The 19322-nt window shown below is 54.7% G+C and overlaps 7 protein-coding genes across 7 annotated transcripts; 3 read left to right on the plus strand and 4 right to left on the minus strand.

Moving 5' to 3' along the window:
• Nucleotides 1-1172: 1172 nt before the first annotated feature.
• On the plus strand, nt 1173-2183 carry VDAG_03644 (uncharacterized protein; the record flags this gene model as incomplete). The annotated part of the gene is made up of 1 exon (XM_009653728.1): nt 1173-2183. One exon carries the CDS (start codon nt 1173-1175, stop codon nt 2181-2183), a length of 1011 nt encoding a protein of 336 aa, XP_009652023.1.
• A 1072-nt stretch (nt 2184-3255) lies between these two features.
• Nucleotides 3256-4619, minus strand: VDAG_03645 (uncharacterized protein; the record flags this gene model as incomplete). The annotated part of the gene is made up of 7 exons (XM_009653729.1): nt 3256-3489; nt 3549-3922; nt 3979-4163; nt 4212-4239; nt 4302-4341; nt 4397-4431; nt 4487-4619. 7 exons carry the CDS (start codon nt 4617-4619, stop codon nt 3256-3258), a joined length of 1029 nt encoding a protein of 342 aa, XP_009652024.1.
• Nucleotides 4620-6948: 2329 nt separating this feature from the next.
• VDAG_03646 (uncharacterized protein) lies at nt 6949-8874 on the plus strand (the record flags this gene model as incomplete). Its single annotated transcript, XM_009653730.1, has 1 exon — nt 6949-8874. The coding sequence occupies exon 1, from the start codon at nt 7018-7020 to the stop codon at nt 8872-8874; it is 1857 nt and encodes a 618-aa protein (XP_009652025.1). The 5' UTR covers nt 6949-7017.
• Nucleotides 8875-9161: 287 nt separating this feature from the next.
• Nucleotides 9162-10139, minus strand: VDAG_03647 (carbonyl reductase; the record flags this gene model as incomplete). Its single annotated transcript, XM_009653731.1, has 3 exons — nt 9162-9630; nt 9722-10019; nt 10079-10139. The coding sequence occupies 3 exons, from the start codon at nt 10137-10139 to the stop codon at nt 9162-9164; spliced, it is 828 nt and encodes a 275-aa protein (XP_009652026.1).
• A 768-nt stretch (nt 10140-10907) lies between these two features.
• VDAG_03648 (uncharacterized protein) lies at nt 10908-12765 on the plus strand (the record flags this gene model as incomplete). The annotated part of the gene is made up of 3 exons (XM_009653732.1): nt 10908-11913; nt 11991-12535; nt 12598-12765. 3 exons carry the CDS (start codon nt 10908-10910, stop codon nt 12763-12765), a joined length of 1719 nt encoding a protein of 572 aa, XP_009652027.1.
• A 328-nt stretch (nt 12766-13093) lies between these two features.
• Nucleotides 13094-15003, minus strand: VDAG_03649 (sugar transporter; the record flags this gene model as incomplete). The annotated part of the gene is made up of 8 exons (XM_009653733.1): nt 13094-13339; nt 13406-13500; nt 13550-14086; nt 14140-14331; nt 14386-14449; nt 14508-14543; nt 14631-14748; nt 14876-15003. The coding sequence occupies 8 exons, from the start codon at nt 15001-15003 to the stop codon at nt 13094-13096; spliced, it is 1416 nt and encodes a 471-aa protein (XP_009652028.1).
• A 1603-nt stretch (nt 15004-16606) lies between these two features.
• VDAG_03650 (cytochrome P450 2C3) lies at nt 16607-18465 on the minus strand (the record flags this gene model as incomplete). The annotated part of the gene is made up of 4 exons (XM_009653734.1): nt 18281-18465; nt 17397-18225; nt 17181-17324; nt 16607-17132 (listed from the first exon to the last, which is right to left on the minus strand). Exons 1-4 carry the CDS (start codon nt 18399-18401, stop codon nt 16607-16609), a joined length of 1620 nt encoding a protein of 539 aa, XP_009652029.1. The 5' UTR covers nt 18402-18465.
• Nucleotides 18466-19322: the final 857 nt, after the last annotated feature.

Below are 19322 nucleotides of genomic sequence, written 5' to 3' on the forward strand. Positions count from 1 at the left end.
AAAGCAGCCGACTCAGTTATCAGACAGTGGGACACCAAGAGAACGAGACAGCCAGCCGGGACAGCAACCGACCTAGGACCAGGCCACTGATCGAGATGGACGACCATTGTCATGTGGCAGATGGATGACACGGACGAAGAGGCACCTGTACCACCCACAAAGCAGGACAAGCAGGTAGGTCGAGGCACCGCGGTCAAGGCAGAAAACAGCAATGGCATCATCCGCCCAGGCAACCTCGCAGGCCTCCCCAATGACGGGGCTGCATTCCAGCCCCGTGCACCTCTTCAGCACGCCCCCAGCAGCAGATCGCGCCAATGACAGGGCCTTCGGGGACGGCATGGTGAGGCAATGCGCGCTGGAGCTGCGCCCATGGCCAGAGGGGGAAAGGCCACCCCCAGGGACCCCAGGACCCCCAGGACCCCCCAACACCCCCAACACCAGGCGTCAGGGCCCAACAAAGGCCAGGCACGACGGGCTGTCAGTGGCCGTCATGAGTCACCTGGCTCTGCTCTCTTGGGGGCACCCCTTGGCTCGCTCGGGGACACCCCTCGGGTCTGTTGAGTCACTGTGCATCGACGTCTGAGCCTCAGCCTCTTCCCTTTATCCACTACACTATCTACGTCCATCACCATCACCACCTTCACCATCGCCATCCATCCTCCTACACACGCTAAAGACACACCCCACGGGCAACATGACCTCCCTTATCCTCCAATGAGCCATCACGTCAATGTCACCACCATGGCGTCGTTGTCGTTGCGCGCCGCCGGCCGGTGACTCTTCGATGCCCGCCGCTTCCTGGCTACTCTCGACCCTCGCTCTCGCCTGGCCATGCTGACCGTGGCCATGGCTCTTCCAACCTGGATACGACACAACAAAGCCTTATCGCATCCGTAACAGCCCGGCTGTCTTGCTTGTTCGTCAGATGACATATAAGCCCATCCTCGAACCTTCGCACCCCTTCCCCCCAGATCTCTCCCCTTCCATCTGTTACCTAGCACAACCACCACCACCGCGCCCTTCTGCGCCCTTGCGCATCTGTCAACTTTTCATCAGAACACATCTCGACACAGCATCAACTTCCTACACCCTGCCGAAGACGACTGCCTGAGACAACTCATCACATCTGCCTGACAACGCACCTACTTAACCCACCCAACCCACACGACACAATGGGCCTTGCTCTTCACAACTCGCCTGTCGACCTGGCCTTTGCGGCCAAGCACTTCCCCATCACCTGCCCCCGTCCCAGCGCCATCCGCAAGCCCCGATCCGCTCACCCCAAGGCTGTCGCCCGCGCCCTCCTCGAGCGTGGCTTCGCCCCCGAAGACCTCCCTGTCCTCTCCCGCGAAGCCCACGTCCACGTCCCTCGCCGCAACGACCACCGCGCCCGCCGTCACCACGGTGCCGCCCCCGACTCGGACCACGACGGCATCCGCCTTGCCCGCAGCACCGTTCCCCTACCGAGCGACGGCTCGCGCGACCGCGTCCCCTCGCTCGAGCGCCAGAACGCCTTCTGGGACCCCCGCACCACGAAGCGCTCCCCTGTGGCCGTTGCCGCTGCCGCTGCCGCGAGGCTTGCCGGCGACGATGACGATGCTGACGTCGCCGAGCTCTACAGGCTCGGTCTTCTCTACGATGACGACCACACGCGGGGTGCGGGCTTCGGCCTAGACGCCATTGTCCGCGACGAGCCCGTCTACTCCATCACAACGCGCGCTGCCTCGCACCGCCGGACCACCAAGCGCAACCATCGCGGTGCCGCGGCCACACGCAGCAGGGCGTCCACGACCGAGAGCCTGGCGCTGCAGATGGACTGGGACTTCACGGGGCTCGAGGACGACGACGATGTGGCGCGCTATCTGCTCTCCGAATCGCGCGAGATGGCCGCCGCTGCCGCAGCCGAGGGTCGTCACAGGCGGGGCTACCGCACCGTCTGGCGGTCCCTGCCTGCCGTCGATGAGCCGCCTGCCGGACACACGCCCGACCTGATCCCCGACGAGGCTGAGGAGGAGGAGGAGGAGAGTGACGAGAGGGCTGAGCGTGACGAGGACAACGAGCTTGACGACGAGACGGAGTGGGCTGTCCTGCCACGCGAGCGAGACGCAGACGATGTGGCGACGACGACCGTGATGGAGGACGCTGCCACCGGAGTTTGGATCGTGTTGGGAGACGGCTCGTAACAGGTCCGCTGTGGAGGATGCTTCTTTCCCTTTCTCTTTGCTTGACTGGAGAGGCTTGTACATTTTTTTTCTGCCTCTTCATCTCGCCGGAGCGGGGAAGGGACGCCTCTGACGCTTTTTGAGGCGGGCAAAGCGCCCGCTGCGGACTGGCCCTCTTATCCTGGCCATCTGGCGATGATGGAATGGTGTGTGAGGGACTCTGTGCGAGAACGTAGCATTTTGTTTTCCTTTGTCCTTTCTGAAATCATGGCAGCCGGCGGCTCTGTATGCTGAGACGAATAGCATTTTAGTCTTTGTACCATTGTTTATTGTCGCGTCATCGAGAGAGCTCTGGGTCAGACTTTCCATAGGTACTGAGGGCAATTTGGAGTATTGCAGCATTGGACAATGTTCGTGTGAGACATGACATCAATTTGCCCGACACAGTGAAAGATGACTCAAGTTCAACAGTCTTGCCTAGAGTTAGGGGGTCGGGATGCCTGGCACGAGGTCGGGTGGTTGCCTCATCGGTCACCAGGCCCTGTGTCTGAGACGCCCGCGAATTCCCGAGACCAGATGGGGAGGGGTTCACATCACGATTTCACATGAGGACTGCATGCGTCACACGTGATTCTTGATTAGCCTACCTAGATTGATAACCTCCTGTCTGCTGTTTTCTACACTGAGCCAGATGGTTGCCATGGGCTCCCGCTTGCCAGCAACATGTTAACGATTTGGCTGTGTCTTGAGACCAGTTTCTATGCTCTGGATGCTTGATTTGCCATGGGAGTGCAAAGGGCGAGGGTAGAAAACATTCCGTCCCTCTTGTGTTTCGATTCCTCTCACCTGGGATACATACTCACCTGTATGTCACTGCATTCTTACTGCTTGAGGACCTTTTATTAATCTAATATTTCGAGTTTTGGCGAGATCATAAGAGCTGAGAACGGACACAAATTTCGGGGGGCAAACGTCCATCAGTAGTGTCGGAAATCACAGCAAGAAAATGAGGGAGCATAGAAGGATCACCGGCGTAGGCAACCCCCTATTGCAAGCATTGAGTGGCTCAAGTGACCTCTGGATGATGACCCCACTACTTTGCACCCTCGGTCTCGGCAGCAGCATCCGCCGACACCCTGAAGCACAGCTTCTCCCCCGATATCTTGCCACTGCGGTTGAGATTCATGGCCTCAGCAACGGTCTCTGGACCAAGCGCTCCCACAACCTTCACCGTCGGAGGCACGAGTTTGCCATCTGCCAGGAGCGTCGGCAGTTGATCGTACAGCTCAACGCTCAGTTCGTGGTCCGTCATGTTAATCTGCGTCACCTGAACCGTCAGCAACGAGAGCACAACGTAGGTACAAGAACAACGTCTTCGATACGTACGGGCCAGTGTGCCGTCCCCCTGTAGGAATGCGGCTTCGGAAAGGCAGTGAATACGAAAACATCCGTGACTTTGACGTTAGGCGGCACGTCCCCCTTGTTGGCCTTGCCCGGCCGGACGGTGCACAAGACTCCAGGCCGGCCGTCCATCGCCTCGCATGCCGTAGCCGAGGACGTCGCCGAACCGATGGTGTCGAAAACGTGGGCCAAGTCCGGGGCCGCGGAGCGAGTCTTGGCCGTGACTTCTGGGTCGTTATAGTCGAAGACGTGAGTCACTCCCGCTCGTCTTGCCAACTCGAAGTTGCAGGGACTGCATGTCGTGATGACTTCGTGGCCGTGTAGCCTCGCCATTTGGATGGCGAAGTAGCCGACAGTGGCTTGCCGCGACGTTCAGCAGGCCGCTTCTTCTGTAGGTTCAAGAAAGATGGCTTACAGCTTCCTCCCCAGATTAGGATGGGTGGCCTTATTGCGGTAGTCTCTCTGGCCAGCGCCAGGCAGCCCTGAGAAAACAGCGCAAGCCAGGCAGTGTTCGCAGCAAGAGGGATGGAGCATGCGCTCGAGTGGCTTAAAGTGTCGGGGACCCTGAAGGAGATGCGTTCGTCGGCGTGGCAGTGTGTCCTAGCAAGTCAACGACCATTTCGGGGAATGAGTAGAGATGCTGCGTACGAATATGCCCCGAGCCCCTTGATCTCGCCTAGCGAACCGTTATTGTCAGATGTCTTTTGCCTGTTACGCAAAGACGGTTCAAACACTTACCACCCCATACAAGGGCAGCAATTCGTCGCCGACAGCCAGTCTGGTGACGGACGGGTGTGTTTCTACAACGACGCCCAAAAGTCACAGCCCAGCACAGCGCCGTCCCCGAATGCGTTGAGATCGAATGCGACTTCAGAGTGTGAGACGTGGGCTCGATATGTGATATGCTGGATTTTGAAACTCACGATCTGTTGGATTGAAAGCTGCCCATTCAACCTTGACGAGTACATGATGGTCTCCGAGGGATGGGAGTTCGATCTGCTCTGTAGCTAATTGATTCCCCCGCTGGACAACACCAGATCCCGTGATGACGCTCATGGCGCAAGGAATTCTGGAGTTCGCAATGTGGTGGTGACCTCTTTCAAAATCGGCAATTGTTTTACTGTACAGGCCATGTCTTCGGGGGTATTTGTGCCTTTAAAGGTAGGAATGAGCTACAAGCTACCTAAGAAAGTTGGTCAGGTCGTGTACTGAGGGGCTACTCAACCGATCCCCGGTACCCCACGAGCCTGACATCACTCTAGCGCCTTTTGGTACACACATTTGAAGTACGGATGCACGCTCTCATCAACAGTGTGCTTGTCAATGTGGAAAGAAGCCTCCGAGCAAGAACTGGGTAGATCAGAACGTTCTTCAGGTCCCAGACCCATGGGTGAGAATAGATATCCTCCTTCAGGACTGTGAGAACATCCTCAGCTGTTGCAATACGAGCGACGACGATGCTGCCACTAATGGCTAGCTCTTGTTCCTGAGGCAGAGCGACCCTCTGCGCGCTCATGTTGAGACGTTTCGCGTTAAGTCGGGTCTGAACAGCCTCAGCCTTCCGTCAAATCCTCGAAACACTTTCATGCCTATGAAGCACTGAGTGGCATAATGATGACAGGATGCAATCGGAGAAATGCTGAGGTCTCCGTATGGTTTGATTTCAGGCGTTTCTCAGCCTCATTCAACGGTCGATCGACAAGTCAGCATGTGGTCGCAACATAAATTCTGGGCCCACAGCTCAGATGAGCCAGGTAGGGGCACATCACGCTTGGTAGTAGATCTCGAGAAGACAAGTCATGATAGGTCAAGGGGCGATGCTAGCCCTTGGGGCTTGCCATGGTTGTGCGATCTCTGGGACGCTTTGGAGCTACGTTGAGAAAAGGGGAGTCAACAGGACGGTAGATTGAGGTATTGTCATAGATTATCTTTTGATATATCCAGCTATTCTGAAAAGTCATTCGATAGACTTGGGCTGGTATCCTTTCATACCGGGGCCTTGGCGCTTCAGATGGGACAGGGCGTGTGGTTACGATTACCCCGCCACAGGACGTGTATAAGACCCAGTAGGGCGGGGACCAGCGACCGATACTGTCAAGTCGAATGCCGTGGTCGTCGCTGCTCATAGAACATCTGCCTTTGAAAACAAAAAAAGCTGAAGAGTAAATAAAATAATCAAGCCTTGTTGTTTCTTCGTCCGATGCTGGTTGACTTGCCTGTTGCGATCAAGCATGAATTCGACAGAACCTGGCCCGTATTCTGCAGACCTCTGTGGACGGGCACACAGCGACTCTTGCCAGGATTCCATGAATTTTGCAACCAATACCTCATTGAAAGAAACAGATATTTGGTTTGAGGAGCAACTTGATTCCTCTGGTTGTCTCTACAGCTTAGTACCCGCACACCATTCATCATGGGCACTCAGAATGAGGATGATCGTGCTCCCGAAACCGAAACATACAACCGACAGCGATGTCAAGGGCTCTGGTTTCTCTTTGACTAGGAGAGAAGAACATTTTCGACTAGTGTCTTGACGGAAAGAAGGTTCGACTTTGACCACAGGACCTCGAAGAACTGCAGGTGGTTTTGTAGATGCCGCAGCGCCTCTGAACACACTGGCGAGAGCTTCGGAACGTTGTGATACACTAAAGGGGCGGACGTGCCCAATAGACCAGCCGCGTTGCTGCGGCAAGGGCTCGCCAGCTTCCAGGGCTACGTCGGAGGGGTTTGGGCCAGAATTTCTGCCAGCAACGGTATCGATTTCCAGGGGAGAAAGTCTTCAGTGTGTCAACCTCGTTCTTTTTCCATCAACTTTCTCGCTCTCCCGCAAATATGAGCCTCGACAACCCCCCAGCGTCGAAGCGGGGTTGCCCTCCCTGAAGCTAGCGGTCTTCGCCATTTTCACTGCATCCCTGCTCCTGCAGGTAGGCACTTCACCCAAGTTCCATGTCAGCGATCCTTCGACATGGACCACGAAGGGACACCGACGCGCAGGTCACGCACAAGCTTTTGACCCCGCGCAGCTTATGTCGTGGGGGCGAGAACGCTGACGCCAAGGTCATTTTCCACTTTGTGCGACGTGAGGTTACGATCACCTCCTGGTCCTGGTAGGCTGAGACGAGGGAGGTCTTAGGGGGGCACCTACCAAAGTCCCTTCGTCCAGTAAATGCAGCCAGCGATGCAGTCACAGCAACGTACCATTGCATAAAATCCTTCCCCCTGTAGGGCAGAAGCATGGATCATGACCCAATAGGGATTTGAGGCCGCCTGACGGTCGCAGACATCAGACAATCATCACTCGACGGGGAGCTTTCGGTACTAAAGCCCAGAATCGCCGCTTGCCAAGTTGTCATGGACGTTTACAGTTGTTCCTATCGCCACTTGCTCGAGTCGGACCGTCACCGTCACTCGTTCCTCGCCTCGCGCTTTATCGCTCGCGACATTGCACAGTATCATGGGCTCCTTAAAGGCCTACAGCCATGCGCCATTGCTTGATGGCTACCATGTCAACAATTACGTCGAGACCCTGGAAGCCCTGCCTGCCATTCACGGCCTCAACACCATCCGACTGTTGACCATTGAACCTGGAAAACAAGGCGAACCCCTTGTTGGCCATCTGACGCGTCATTTTGCCGACGATTGTCCCAGCTACCTAGCTCTCTCCTACACCTGGAAAAAGGCAACGTTTACGCAGCCCATCACAATCAACGGCGCTCCCTTTCTCGTCACCGAAAATGTCGAAAAGGCGCTCGACCACCTGCGCTACGAAGACAAGCCTCGTACTGTTTGGCTCGACTCGATTTGCATCGATCAGCGCAATGTTATTGAGAAGAACTACCAGGTTCGCCTCATGAACAAGATCTACTTGCGCAGCGAGGCTGTCATTTGCTGGGTCGGCGTTCCGGAGGAGGATGAAGACGAACTCAAGCCAGGCGAGCATATGGACATTGGCGCTGCTTTTGACCTTGCCCGCGCAATTGAAGAGGCTGGATCTGACGCCTATCCTGAAGTTGTCGCCCGCCATCCACCTGTCGCTCTTTTCACCCTCCTCAAGCTAACCGAACGTTCATACTTTCGTCGACAGTGGGTAATTCAGGAGGTCTGCCTCTCTGAAAGTGTGACTCTTCAAGTCGGTGAGCATCAGCTGTCCTGGAGCGCAATAGCCGCCGCCGCCGACGGCATCGCCAAATTCGGCCAGGACCACCGAGCAAGTCTCCTGTTCCCGGGTTCGAATCGCATCTTCGACCTTTTCGGTATCAGAGCCATGAACTTTTGTCGCGAGCGCACCGATCATGGCGTTTTTGCCAACGACCTGATCGACTTGCTGCGAACCTGTCGTGGCCGCGAGCTAACGGATCCCCGCGACATGATCTACTCGTTGCTCGGTATTTGCGGCCCTAAGAGCCAGGATGTCGACATTGATTATCGAAAGCCTGTCCACGCGCTTTATCGCGAGGTGACGGCTGCCACCATCCTGCGCACACGCGATCTCGATTTCCTACGTCTCTCCGACCATCGATCCCGCGATGAGGGGCTGCCATCGTGGTCACCAAACTGGACTCACATTTGGGCCGGATCCTGGCAAATCCGTTCGCTGCGGTTCAAAGGTTATCCTCCCAAAGAACGCGGTGGCATCAATCCTGGTAGTGATGATGTCGTCTTCTCGGAAGATCTGCGTCGCCTCGCGGTCAAAGGCGCTCATCGTTACACCATTGCCTACGTTCAAGATCCATCGACCATTCCCGAAGACCCAGACAGCTCCATCACTGATGCCGACTGTTACGTCCAGCTTGCTCGCGTTTTGATACAGACCGAATACCTCGTCACCTACCACCCGCGACCCGGCCAGTCCCGTCAAGAACGCCGCGTCGAATTTGTCGAGTCCCTCCGCGCCGCCTTCACCGGCGGTCAGGATGTCCGCTTCACCCCCGAACAGTGGACGACGTGGTACGACGCCATCGTGACGCGCACGACGGACGCGCTGCCCACCGAGGAGCGTGAGATCTGGTCGCTCTACAACGCAAAACTGCTCAAGTGGCTGCACGAGGCGCAGTACTTCCTTACTGATGCCGGCATCCTCGGTGTCGCCGAACGCGTGACGGGCGTCCGCGTTGGTGACCCGATTGTGTCTTTCAAGGGTGCGACGGAGGATTCCTTGTTTGCGATACGCAAGTTTAGCGATCGGGGTGATTATGTACTGCTCAACGGAATTTTCATGGCCTTCACTGAGGAGGAGGAGAGGGCTCACGTGCAACTGGTTGATGATTTGAATGACGGCAAGGTGAAGACGGAGAAGTATGTCCTTGTCTGAGGAGGCTTGTGCACGATACCCTTTCGCTTTCCAGGATGGGGCAACATGGAGCGCGGCGTTGTCGGGCGTAGCATGCACTGGTGACATTTCATGAATGAAGGATAGGTGTATATACGGGGTAGCTCATACATGAAAACTAGGCTTTCCTTCGGTGAATTTCGCTATGCTGCAGGCCTGCAGCAGTAGATCTGATTCATTGTTTCTAGAAGAAGCTTAAGATATCAGCCAACATGATGGCAACCTCGCCTCACTACTTTGGGACATCGGTCCAAGCCAGCCAAATCCCCTCAAGCAGTCCAGTCGACCTCTTTCTCGTCAGACCAGTACGTGCCCGACTTGCCGCCAATATCCTCAATCGCCAGTTGAACCGGCGTCTGCGCTCCCTGATCGGCCGTCTTCGTCCCCTTGCCCTTGGTCATATCAGTCACGACCCAGCCGGGATGGCAAGAGTTGATGAGAATCTTGCTGCCGTCGTCCTTCAATTCCTTTGCAATGGCCCTCGTCTGTGCGATCTCGCCAGCTTTCGACACGGCATACGCAGCACTGGGCCATCCGTCAGCCTCATGCGTGCCTTTCGCAACGGCGGCTGTGAACTCTTCCATGAGATCCGTGACATCATCGACGGCCTCTGCGTTGATGAAACGGTCCCTGATGCTGCGAGAGTACTTGTTTAGCGCGCCGGAGATGGAGGCCACGTTGACGATGCGGCCATCGGCCTTGAGGGTGGGGATCCAGGCGCGCGTGGCCTCCAGAGTGCTGTAGTAATTGCACGCGATCGTCTTCTTCACCACATCATTGTCTTGGCGGCCGTCAGTCTGGTGTCCTCGCCGTCTCGATCATCTCGGACTTACCGAAGCCCTCTAGGGCAATACCGGCATTATTGATGACGAAGTCAATGCCATCTGGGTGCTCCTTTTTCAGATAGTCTGCAAGGGTCTTAATGCTCTTTGAATCGGAGATATCCAGTTGATGATGCTTGACTTCAGTGGCTCCCCCATCTGTCGCAAGAACCTTGGATTTCTGGAGTTCCTGTTCCAGAGATGCGACAGCTTCTTTGCCGCGGGTGTCGTCGCGGGAGGTAAGATAGACCAAAAAGGAGCCGTTCTCAATGTGTGACGTGGGGTACTGAAGCGCCAGTTGACGGACTATAACGAGAGTAAGCAGGATAGGTCTACGACGCCGGATCGCAGACGGGGGCGCTTACCAACGGCCAAGCCGATGCCTTTGTTTGCGCCGGTGACGACGCCGATTCTCGCAGGAGCCATTTTGAGATTCTGTGAAGGGTGTTGGACGCAAATGTGGTTTATTGAATAATTCCTGATCGAAGGAAGTTTGCCTGTTGGACTAAAGGTTATGGTACTGAGCCGCGTGACGATGAGATTAGAGAGGGTGGCCGTTTGTCAGCGAACGTCCATGTCGTTACACGTCATGACATTTGTGAGGGGTCTTTTGTGGGCTGGTTAGCTCCGAACCCGAAGACCGATTCTCGCCCACTGAGCGAACAGGGCCATGGTTGACTGCCTGTGACTCTTTCTAGGCTCGAAGACGTCCGACATGTCTGTGAAACTGCTCATGATGCCCCGAACCTGGCAATAGGCACACGATCTCTTCTTGGGCTTTCTTCATACTGAGATTGGCAAAGTACCGCCGGGCGTCATGCTTCTTGGCGAGCGTTGCTTGCTTGGCCATACACATTTACGGATGTCGCAGGCAAATCGACAACACCCCAACATGCCTTTCCTAAAAGATTACCAGTCATCCAGGCAAAAGGAGCGCCACAGTCCTGTAGTTGTATGTTTCATGCCGCGCCAGTCCGAATGTTCCCCATGATCAACCTCCCACCCCACACAGTTGAGGCTATCAGGCCGACCACGGCTGATGGCTGGTTTCTCCGTGGAGTTTTAAAGGCAGTCCATCGTCCAGGTACTGGTGCCTGCACAACAACAAACGAACAAGGTACCACACGTTCAAGTCAACGTATGCAAGTCGCATCGTCCAGGTTATTTCGGGCGATGAGACGCAGCGTGTCGACCATGGCGTGTGACGCCTGTCGCGTTCGCAAGATCAAATGCGAATCCAAGGCGCCCCTGTGCGGGAATTGCCAGCTTTATGGGACCGCATGCAAGTACAAGGCACCCCGACGAAGAGGAGGGCCAAAGCCTATCGCCCAGAAGTCCTCCAAAGTTCCTCCTTCTGGCAATGACACCCTCGCGACATCACTAGCAGCACACGAGCCGAGCTTCAATGATGCGATCACAATCTATGCACCACCTCATGGCCATGGCACGCCAGAAAGCGAGGCTAGACATTCTAACGATGTCATATCGTCTCACTCACCAGAATCAGTACATGCTCGCTCCATAACAACACCAGGACTAACAGCCAGCTTCATCGGAGCTGGCCAACACGCTTGCACGCCTCGCCAATCCACCCTTGGCGTTCAGTCGGTAGCTCTTCAAACCCATAGAAACTTCTCAACAGCCATCTGCAAATTCGGACAACCCCAGGACCTTGCCAGCAAATGGATCGACAAGTTTGTCATGTACAGGTTTCCCTTTTGTCCCGCAGTCCATATCAAGAGTCTGTACAGTGCCATCCCTCTTTTGACTCCATCACAGCAGCATCCCGTTTCACCATCCACGACATCGGTAAAAGGCGGAGAAGATGATGGTGGATTCACTCTCGAAGAGATGAGATCGTACACTTTACTCACTGCTCTCTGCGCCGTAATGTGCACCCTGGCGGAACCACATCCAGTCACCCCTTATGACGCTTCTGACCTCGCAAAGAGCTTTCTCTCGGCATCAAGAAACATGCTCTCCTGCTATGAAGACTTTGATATAGAGCATCCAAACTCGAGCTCTCTTCTCCTCCGGTATTTCCAGTCAAACACTCTTCACTTCTTTGGGAAGATCCGCGCTGCCATGCATCTACTTCGTTCCGCCTGGTTTCTGGCCATCACCCTTCGACTATATGACGAGACGTCTCTAACCGGGGTCGACGACATAGAGGCACAGCGATTACGGCGCATGTTTTGGTGTATGTACCAGGGCGACAAGTCAGCGTCGGTCTTGAACGGCGTCCCCTCCATGATAATGGATCTCTGCCTCGAGCAGCCCATTACCCTGGCCATCGAGGGCCCGTCGCACGCAGGCTACTCCACGGAGAATCTTCCTTTCAATTCGAAGAGAAGACGATGACCGCTTTTCACATGTCGACCCAACTCTGGAGATCAGGCACGGACATCCTCCTTGACATGAAGATAATCGCCCACGCGCGTGCGCGAGCACCACAGAGCGAAGCCGGGACGCCGGTGACGCGCGCCAACGCCATCATGCACGCCTATCTCACCTTCTGTGCGCTTCTTGACGACTTGCCGCCATGGCTGGCGAATCCTGACTCCTACTCCGCGCCTGATGAAGCTGTTGCGCTGCAGTACCGTCGCTCCTTTTGGGCCCAGAAGACGAACCTTATAGTCACATACCACTGCTTTCGGCTCGCCATTATTCGACAAGCAGAGAAACACGGCTTGTGTCATCTGTTTGGTTTGACAAATGACGGCTCCATGCTCGCCATGCGCAGGTTGAAAATCAGCAATGACATGCTGTTAGCAGTCAAGTCGGTCCCATTCGAAAGCTTGCAGGCCAACGGTGAACCAGGCGTAAGTTGCACCGACTTTAAAATGAGCCCCGTACCCATTGATTTTGGCTGAGAACTCGGCAGGCAGAGAAGCTGCGCCAGGCCGGTGTGGAGTTGTTTGGCATTGCCCACCAGACGGATGATCAGGTCTTAGCTGCTCGTGCCAATGCACTTTTCTCGCAGTTGCTTGATGTCATCACTTCGTTAAACTCCAAGGTTTCAGAAGAATTGGCTGGGATCTTAGCTTTATGACATCGAGGACACCTTGTCTCTCAACAGGCGGGGGATATTCAAAGGCTATGGCCCAATGCGCCCAAACGATATCTCGCAATGAGAAGTCGACGTGGTATTCGCTTTTTATCCACACAGCCTTTTGCCTGTCAATATCATATGTAATTCCCTTGAGCGGTCCTCGAGATAAGAGAGGCGCTGCCTGGAGATCTCTAGGCGCTTTGGTTGACCTCCACGGGCCACGGACCGACTTGATTTGATCAACTTTGTAACCATTTATTCATGATTCACCAATATCTGCCGGTCATATCTTTCGAACTGACCTCTCTCTTGCGTTTAGGTAACTCCACTAGCTTGCGTGACCAAGCCTCGCATCAACGCTCCTTTGGTGGGAAGTCTCGGTCTCAGCAAAGTTCCAGGCCTTAACACGCCTCTCAAACAACTCATCCAGCTCCTGATATGTCCTACCCTTCGTCTCAGGAAACATCAAAAACACCGGGATCATATAGATAACAGAGATGCCTCCAAAGAAGAGACCGATTTTCTGGCCCCAGCCGGCGTTCTGGTTGGACAACATAAGAGGAACAGTATAGTTCTACTCACTCAACATATTAGCCAATCTTTTTTGATCATCGGAACGAAGCTGTGAGTGAAAGCTTACGAAAAGCACGCCCGATGCGGACTGAATTATCGATGCCAGCGCTGTGGTCTTGGCGCGGAAAAGCGGACTCGACACTTCGACAAGACTGATCCATCCTGCCGCCTTGTTAGAACCTGAGTTGACGAGATGAAGGGTGAAACATACCTATTGGGGCAACAGAAACGGCATAGGTGAAGGCCCAGACTGAAGACAAAGCCACCAGAGCTGACCCAGTAGCCGCGTTCGGCGTCAAGAAACTGAGCCCGCCAACTATGAAGCACAACAAAGACATGAATGCGCCTCCAATGAGCACAAGGGTGCGGCGGCCGGTCTTGTCAACGAGATAGAACGAGGAGATAATGCCTGCAACTAATACAAGCTGGATGATAAGGTTGCCGAGGAAAGGATCGTCGAGCTGAGCGAGCGAGAAGAAGTAGGTCGCATATTTGAAGAACAGGGGCGCGCCGACAAAGTTCTGCATGGTGAAAGGCAGCGTGGAGATGATGGTGCGCTTCATGTTTGTCCTTGTGAAGAAAGCGCGCCACTCAGTGTTGCCGCTCTGAAGTTGTATGCGGGTGGACTCGTCGGCTTCATATTTGATCACGTCGTACTCGTGGTCGACATCGTAGCCTTCCACATTCCCGACAAGACGGCAGAGAGCTTTCTTGGCGTCGTCCGGGCGGTCATGTAGGGCGTACCATACTGAATTCGCTTGTCAGACTCCTTATCATCGGAATAATAGAGGATATACGAACCGGGAGACTCTGGAAGGTAGACCATGGGAATCAGCCAGAGACCAAACAGGACGAACTCGGAGTAAAATATGTTCCGAAATTCAAGTGGTGCAGTATCCTCAAGGATCTTGAGCCCAACAGCAAGGAACAGCTGACCGACAGCGAAGAAGAGAGAGAAGCTAGCAAGGAGAGCGCCTCTAAATTGTGGCATGGCTGTCTCTGACATGTATATCATGATTGATGATCCAAGAAGACCTCCCGCCATACCACTGCTAATGCGGGAAACTAGGATGACCTCCCAAGTCTTGGGGACGATCGAAATTATGATTGACTGAGGGCTGACTGTCAGCAAGAGTTCAATATTGAGACCAATCGAGGGTAATCCTAACAGCTGTAAGGAAAACTGTCAAAGCCCACATGTTGAACTTGCGTCCAAAGCGGTCAGCAGTGATGGGGGCGATCATTTGTATTAAAATTTGAGCAACAAAGTTGATGGCCTGCCACAACTACACATGCGTCGAGGCGAGGACTCGCGCCCCCGTTTCCGAGTCAGTGACAGTCGCAAATTGCCTGATGAACCCCTCATTGGCGATGATGCTACCAATGACGGAGGCTGCATAACCAGCGTACCTGTTCCGAGACAGGTCAATTGGACTGTTGCGTGCGGAGCATCTTTGGACGCATTCACATGGCTCCGATAGAGGTCAAAAGTATCGTGCCATAGAGGCGCCAGAACTTCCTGATGGCTTGGCCTCACGTCAAATTGGCGAATGCCGATGTGATCGCGGTGATATCTTGGGCCTTTTCATCGTGGATAATATCGACCTTGCCGACATCCGCGGCCCGAACCTCATCCTCAGAAACGCGAATCTCCATTCTTGGCATGATGGGATGAAGAGCTACGTGGCGTGAGGAGGACTTGAAATTTAGCGCTGGAGATGCAGATGTCGGACGATCATGCCGGGCAAGCCATAACGCTTAGATAGATACCCAAAGCCTGTTTGGCGATGACAACTCGTTGTGATGCGTGAATCATCCGCCCATCCGTTCCCTAATTCTCTGGAGAAGCGGGGGATACTGCCAAGGTTCTGAAACAGCTTCTGGGGTTCGAGCTGAATGGGGAGCCCGTTGGCGTCAGTGGTTTCTGGAGGCTGGGGTGGATAACCTGTCAGATTCACCCAAATCGAATGGGGACATGTACCCCAGGACTGGTCTGTGGGGTGCATGACGGATGTCCCCGCGAAAAGGGCGCTGAGGTTGTCTAGGGAAAGGGAGAGGTATTTTTCCATGGAGATTCTTCCCATCTCATCTCAATTTGGACAAGTTAGCCAACCAAAAGGAGGAACGGCCTTCGAAGAAATCGGCCACAGCCACCACGAAAGATCCAGCTTTTCTTCGAAGATCGCTGACAACGCCAAAATACGACCAGGGGTCCCAGCGCGTCTCCGGAGGCAGGCCGTCACAAACAACAGCTCTTTGGTCCTATCATGAATCTTCGGAGAGAGTTTACCCATGTCTTGTAAGTATAAAGCCGCGCGATTCACTTCAAGCTATCATTTGCTAAGCCAGATCGAGCACTATCTATCGCTATAGCTTTGTATTCAGCTTTGACCTTTCTGTCAAGGGAAACCGGCCAAGCCGTGAACTTGATGGAACTGTTTTGTTCGCCTGTCATGGATAGACGAACCGACGTCTTGAACAAGCCGGTATTATATAACTTCAAACACTATTTCACCAGGAACTAGCCAGCTGTAGGCCCTGGAGGGTGACCCCCTTCCCCAGATGCAACACACTCTTTTGGAAGTAAGTCTCGATGCCAGCTCACGTTGCGATGTACAGAAGAAGCAACAAATCATGGATTCGGCTTCCAGCACCCTGCAGGTGGCTGGGCTGCAAACCCTATCTCAGACGGTGTATCAAACTGCAAACACTTGAAAGACCCTATACGTGTTCTGTAAACTGGCTCGGCATCATAATCTAGTGGTCCCCAAATCCCCTTTAAATGATGGAGTATCAGGGCCATGAGGCCCGCCTACTCAAGTTGCTAAAGTCTCGGGGTCATAGCTTAGTCGTAGAATTGATCGATCAGTTTGCTTGACTACCCAATTCGGGGCATCAATTCTCGTTTGACACTAAGCCGGCATTCGGTGCCTGCGAAAGACTTTGACCTCGCTTATCATACCTCCTCGGTTGTAGCAATTCTGACTGATATCGTCGATTTTGACTACCTTTCAATCACCTGCCAGGCGGAATGAACAGAAACGCAAGCCGAGCCAACTGAGCCAGAACATTAAGGGACAGTTTACTCGGAGGTTCAGCATGAAAGAAGGGTTCGTTGCAGCGCAGGATCATTGTAGGTAGCTGGAGGAGAGTAAAGCAAACTTCTGTTCACTTTTTCGACCACACCTCGTGATTTGCCGTTGAACCCTTTGTTTAGTCTATAGGGTTTATTATTGGAAGCTTGCGAAAACTACATCAGCCCTAATCCTCAGCACTGTGTGTGTTGCATGTGAGCATCACCCTTCTCAAAGTCGTGATACTGGCCCTCGACCTCAGACAGACCACTGGCCTCCTTCGCGAACATACCCTCCTTAGTGGCCTGCCCATTGAACGCTTGTTCCTCCAAATCATCCCCGCTCGCTGCCTCTTCATGCATTTGCCGCAAAACAGTCTCTCTTCCCTTCCGGATTTTGACATCAAACTCAAATGCGGCGGGCTTCGCAATCAGGAGTGGCGTGAAGTCGTTCCAGTGGACTGGCACAGCACTGCCATCGGGCCGCCTCTTTGGAGTTATATCCATTGCCCACGCCAACCCGCCCATTGTCAGGAACAAGTCCTGCTCCACAATGGAGACGCCTTGGCAGGTCCGCCTACCGAAGCCAAACTGACTGTAGTTTGCGAGATTAGGGTATGTGGTGAGTGGTGCTCTGTACGTCGGGTAGGATTCCTCCAGCCAGCGGGCGGGATTGAAAATTTCAGGGTCGGGATACGTGACGGGATCGCGAGTGATGGACCTACGTTGTTAGCTTTGTATCCCGCGTTATATTCTAGTCAAAACTTACCACTCGAGGGCATGGATGGTTGCGCCCTTGGGGATGAAGTACCCTTCGTACACATCATCCTTTTCCACCGCGTGAGGAATGCCCGTTGGCACGGGTGGCCTCCACCGCAGCACCTCTTTGACCACAGCTCTTACCATGGGTAGCCTTTCCCGGTCAGACCATTGGGGACACGGTCCTTCGAGACGGTTCTATCTCTCTTGGAGCTTTCTCTGCCACTCGGGGAAGTGCAGCATTGCCAACAAGAAAGTCTGAATGGGGCTCCCAATCGTAAGAGCCCCAGCGATAGCCATCTGGCCGACAGTGTACATGGCATCCCACACCTCTACATCAGCATACTTCCCGCCGGGGCTTCGATCGGACAGGAAGGTCTGCACAAAGCTCGGCCGCGCCCCGCCGCCCTCCATGCCCTCCCGCACTGAAGCAACGCACCGCGTGAACAGCTTTTCTTCGACGGCGTGTCGTGCCGCCTCCCTCCGCTTCCAGGGTGAAGCCCACCTCGGCAGGCCGGCAAGGAAGGAGACTACATTCGGCAGCGCACCGGCGGGGCTGATAGTCTCGAGCAACCCCTGTGTCGTGACGCGCAGCGTGTCGGCCGGCGCCGCGCTGCCCCACGACAGCCTCGCCACGGTCCGCGACGTGAACTGCTCGATCCACTCCCTGTACTCGGCGGGCTGCGTCGCCATGAGCCATAGCAGACGGTCGCGCTCGCGCGTTGGGTAGGCGTGCAGGTCTTGGGCCGCCGAGACGGACATCAGGCCGTGGGCGAGCTTGCGCTGGCGCTTCCACGTGTCGTTGCGGCCGGCGAGGGCGAGGTAGTTGCCGCTGTAGCGGTTGTCGGGCAGGTTCGGGATGACGGGGCGGTCCGAGTAGATTGTGCTGCGGCGGGCGAGGAGATCTGTGGCGACCGACTCGGAGGAGATCCAGATGTGGGTTGAGCCGAACATGTCCATTGTGTAGATGGGGCCGTACTTTTGGCCCCATTCGTGAAACTTGAGCCAGCTACCTTCGCCTGGGACATCATGGACGCGGCCGATGAACGGTAAGTCTGGGCTTGTCAGTGTCTGTGATGAGCGACAGAAGGTCCGTGGGAAGAAATTTACTCATCGGCCCGGGAAGGGGCTTTGCGCCATCCGGGAGCTTTTTCTTGGTGGTGATCGAGACGTATAGCTGGTAGAGGCCAAGGCATAGAACGCCTGCCACGACCAGTACTAGGCCCACCATGACTTTAGTATCATTCAACTATCGCGAGAAACAGGAAAGGTGCTGCTCTTCAAGGAGGAAGAGAAGCAAACGGTCAGAACGAGTAGGAAACCACCTGGCCTGGGGGACCCAAAAAGCCAAAGTGTATACTTATGAATTGGCCATGCAGAGAGATACCACCACTCGGCTTTCGATGACCTTCTGTCCGCAGGCCAAGCCCACCGGACAATGCATGTTGGCTTCCAGCAGCTGAGTAGCCTAAAAAAAGATACAACATCTTGTTCATCTCAGACCCAGAAGAAACACCGTCTACGACGTGGCGTCGAGTCTGAGCACACAAGTCTCACCCGATCTACCCGAAGCCAACAACAGGTATTATGTGGCACGCACTCTAGCGACGTGCATGCCCAGCCCGAGAGACTGGGCATATTTTGTCCGACGCAAGAGATGGTATTAGCGCAGAGAGCAAAAGCATACACACGGTCTAACGGGCTAAACACAACGTGGCCTCCGCTCTCCCACAGAAAGCAAAAGCATTGTTGGACGGACTCTCAAACCGGTTGATTTCGAAGTGGCCCCAATAGGGTCCAAATGGCGCGGTAACCTGACCGCCTAAAGCTTTCTCTGCTACAGGCGAAGAACGGAAGCCAAGTCCCGAAAGACACCGTTACGATTTCTGGCACAGGAATGTGTCGTCATATGACGGAGTATCGTCCCGGAGCCCCAGACGGCTCTGGAACATGTAGACTAGATTCCCAAAAGACGAAGATTTCGAGGGCTGCGTATAGACCACATCCCACCGTGGATCATGGAGATGATCAGGACATTTCAGCTCACAATCGATGTTGGCGTCGTTACATCGACGAGCAGATGGCCTCCGCGGGAAAGAGATTGGCGGTACGCACACCACAACCCAGATGCAGAGAATAATACCTCCCCAGG

The sequence above is a fragment of the Verticillium dahliae genome, genomic scaffold (assembly GCF_000150675.1).
Source record: "Verticillium dahliae VdLs.17 supercont1.6 genomic scaffold, whole genome shotgun sequence".
Taxonomy (NCBI): Eukaryota; Fungi; Ascomycota; class Sordariomycetes; order Glomerellales; family Plectosphaerellaceae; genus Verticillium; species Verticillium dahliae.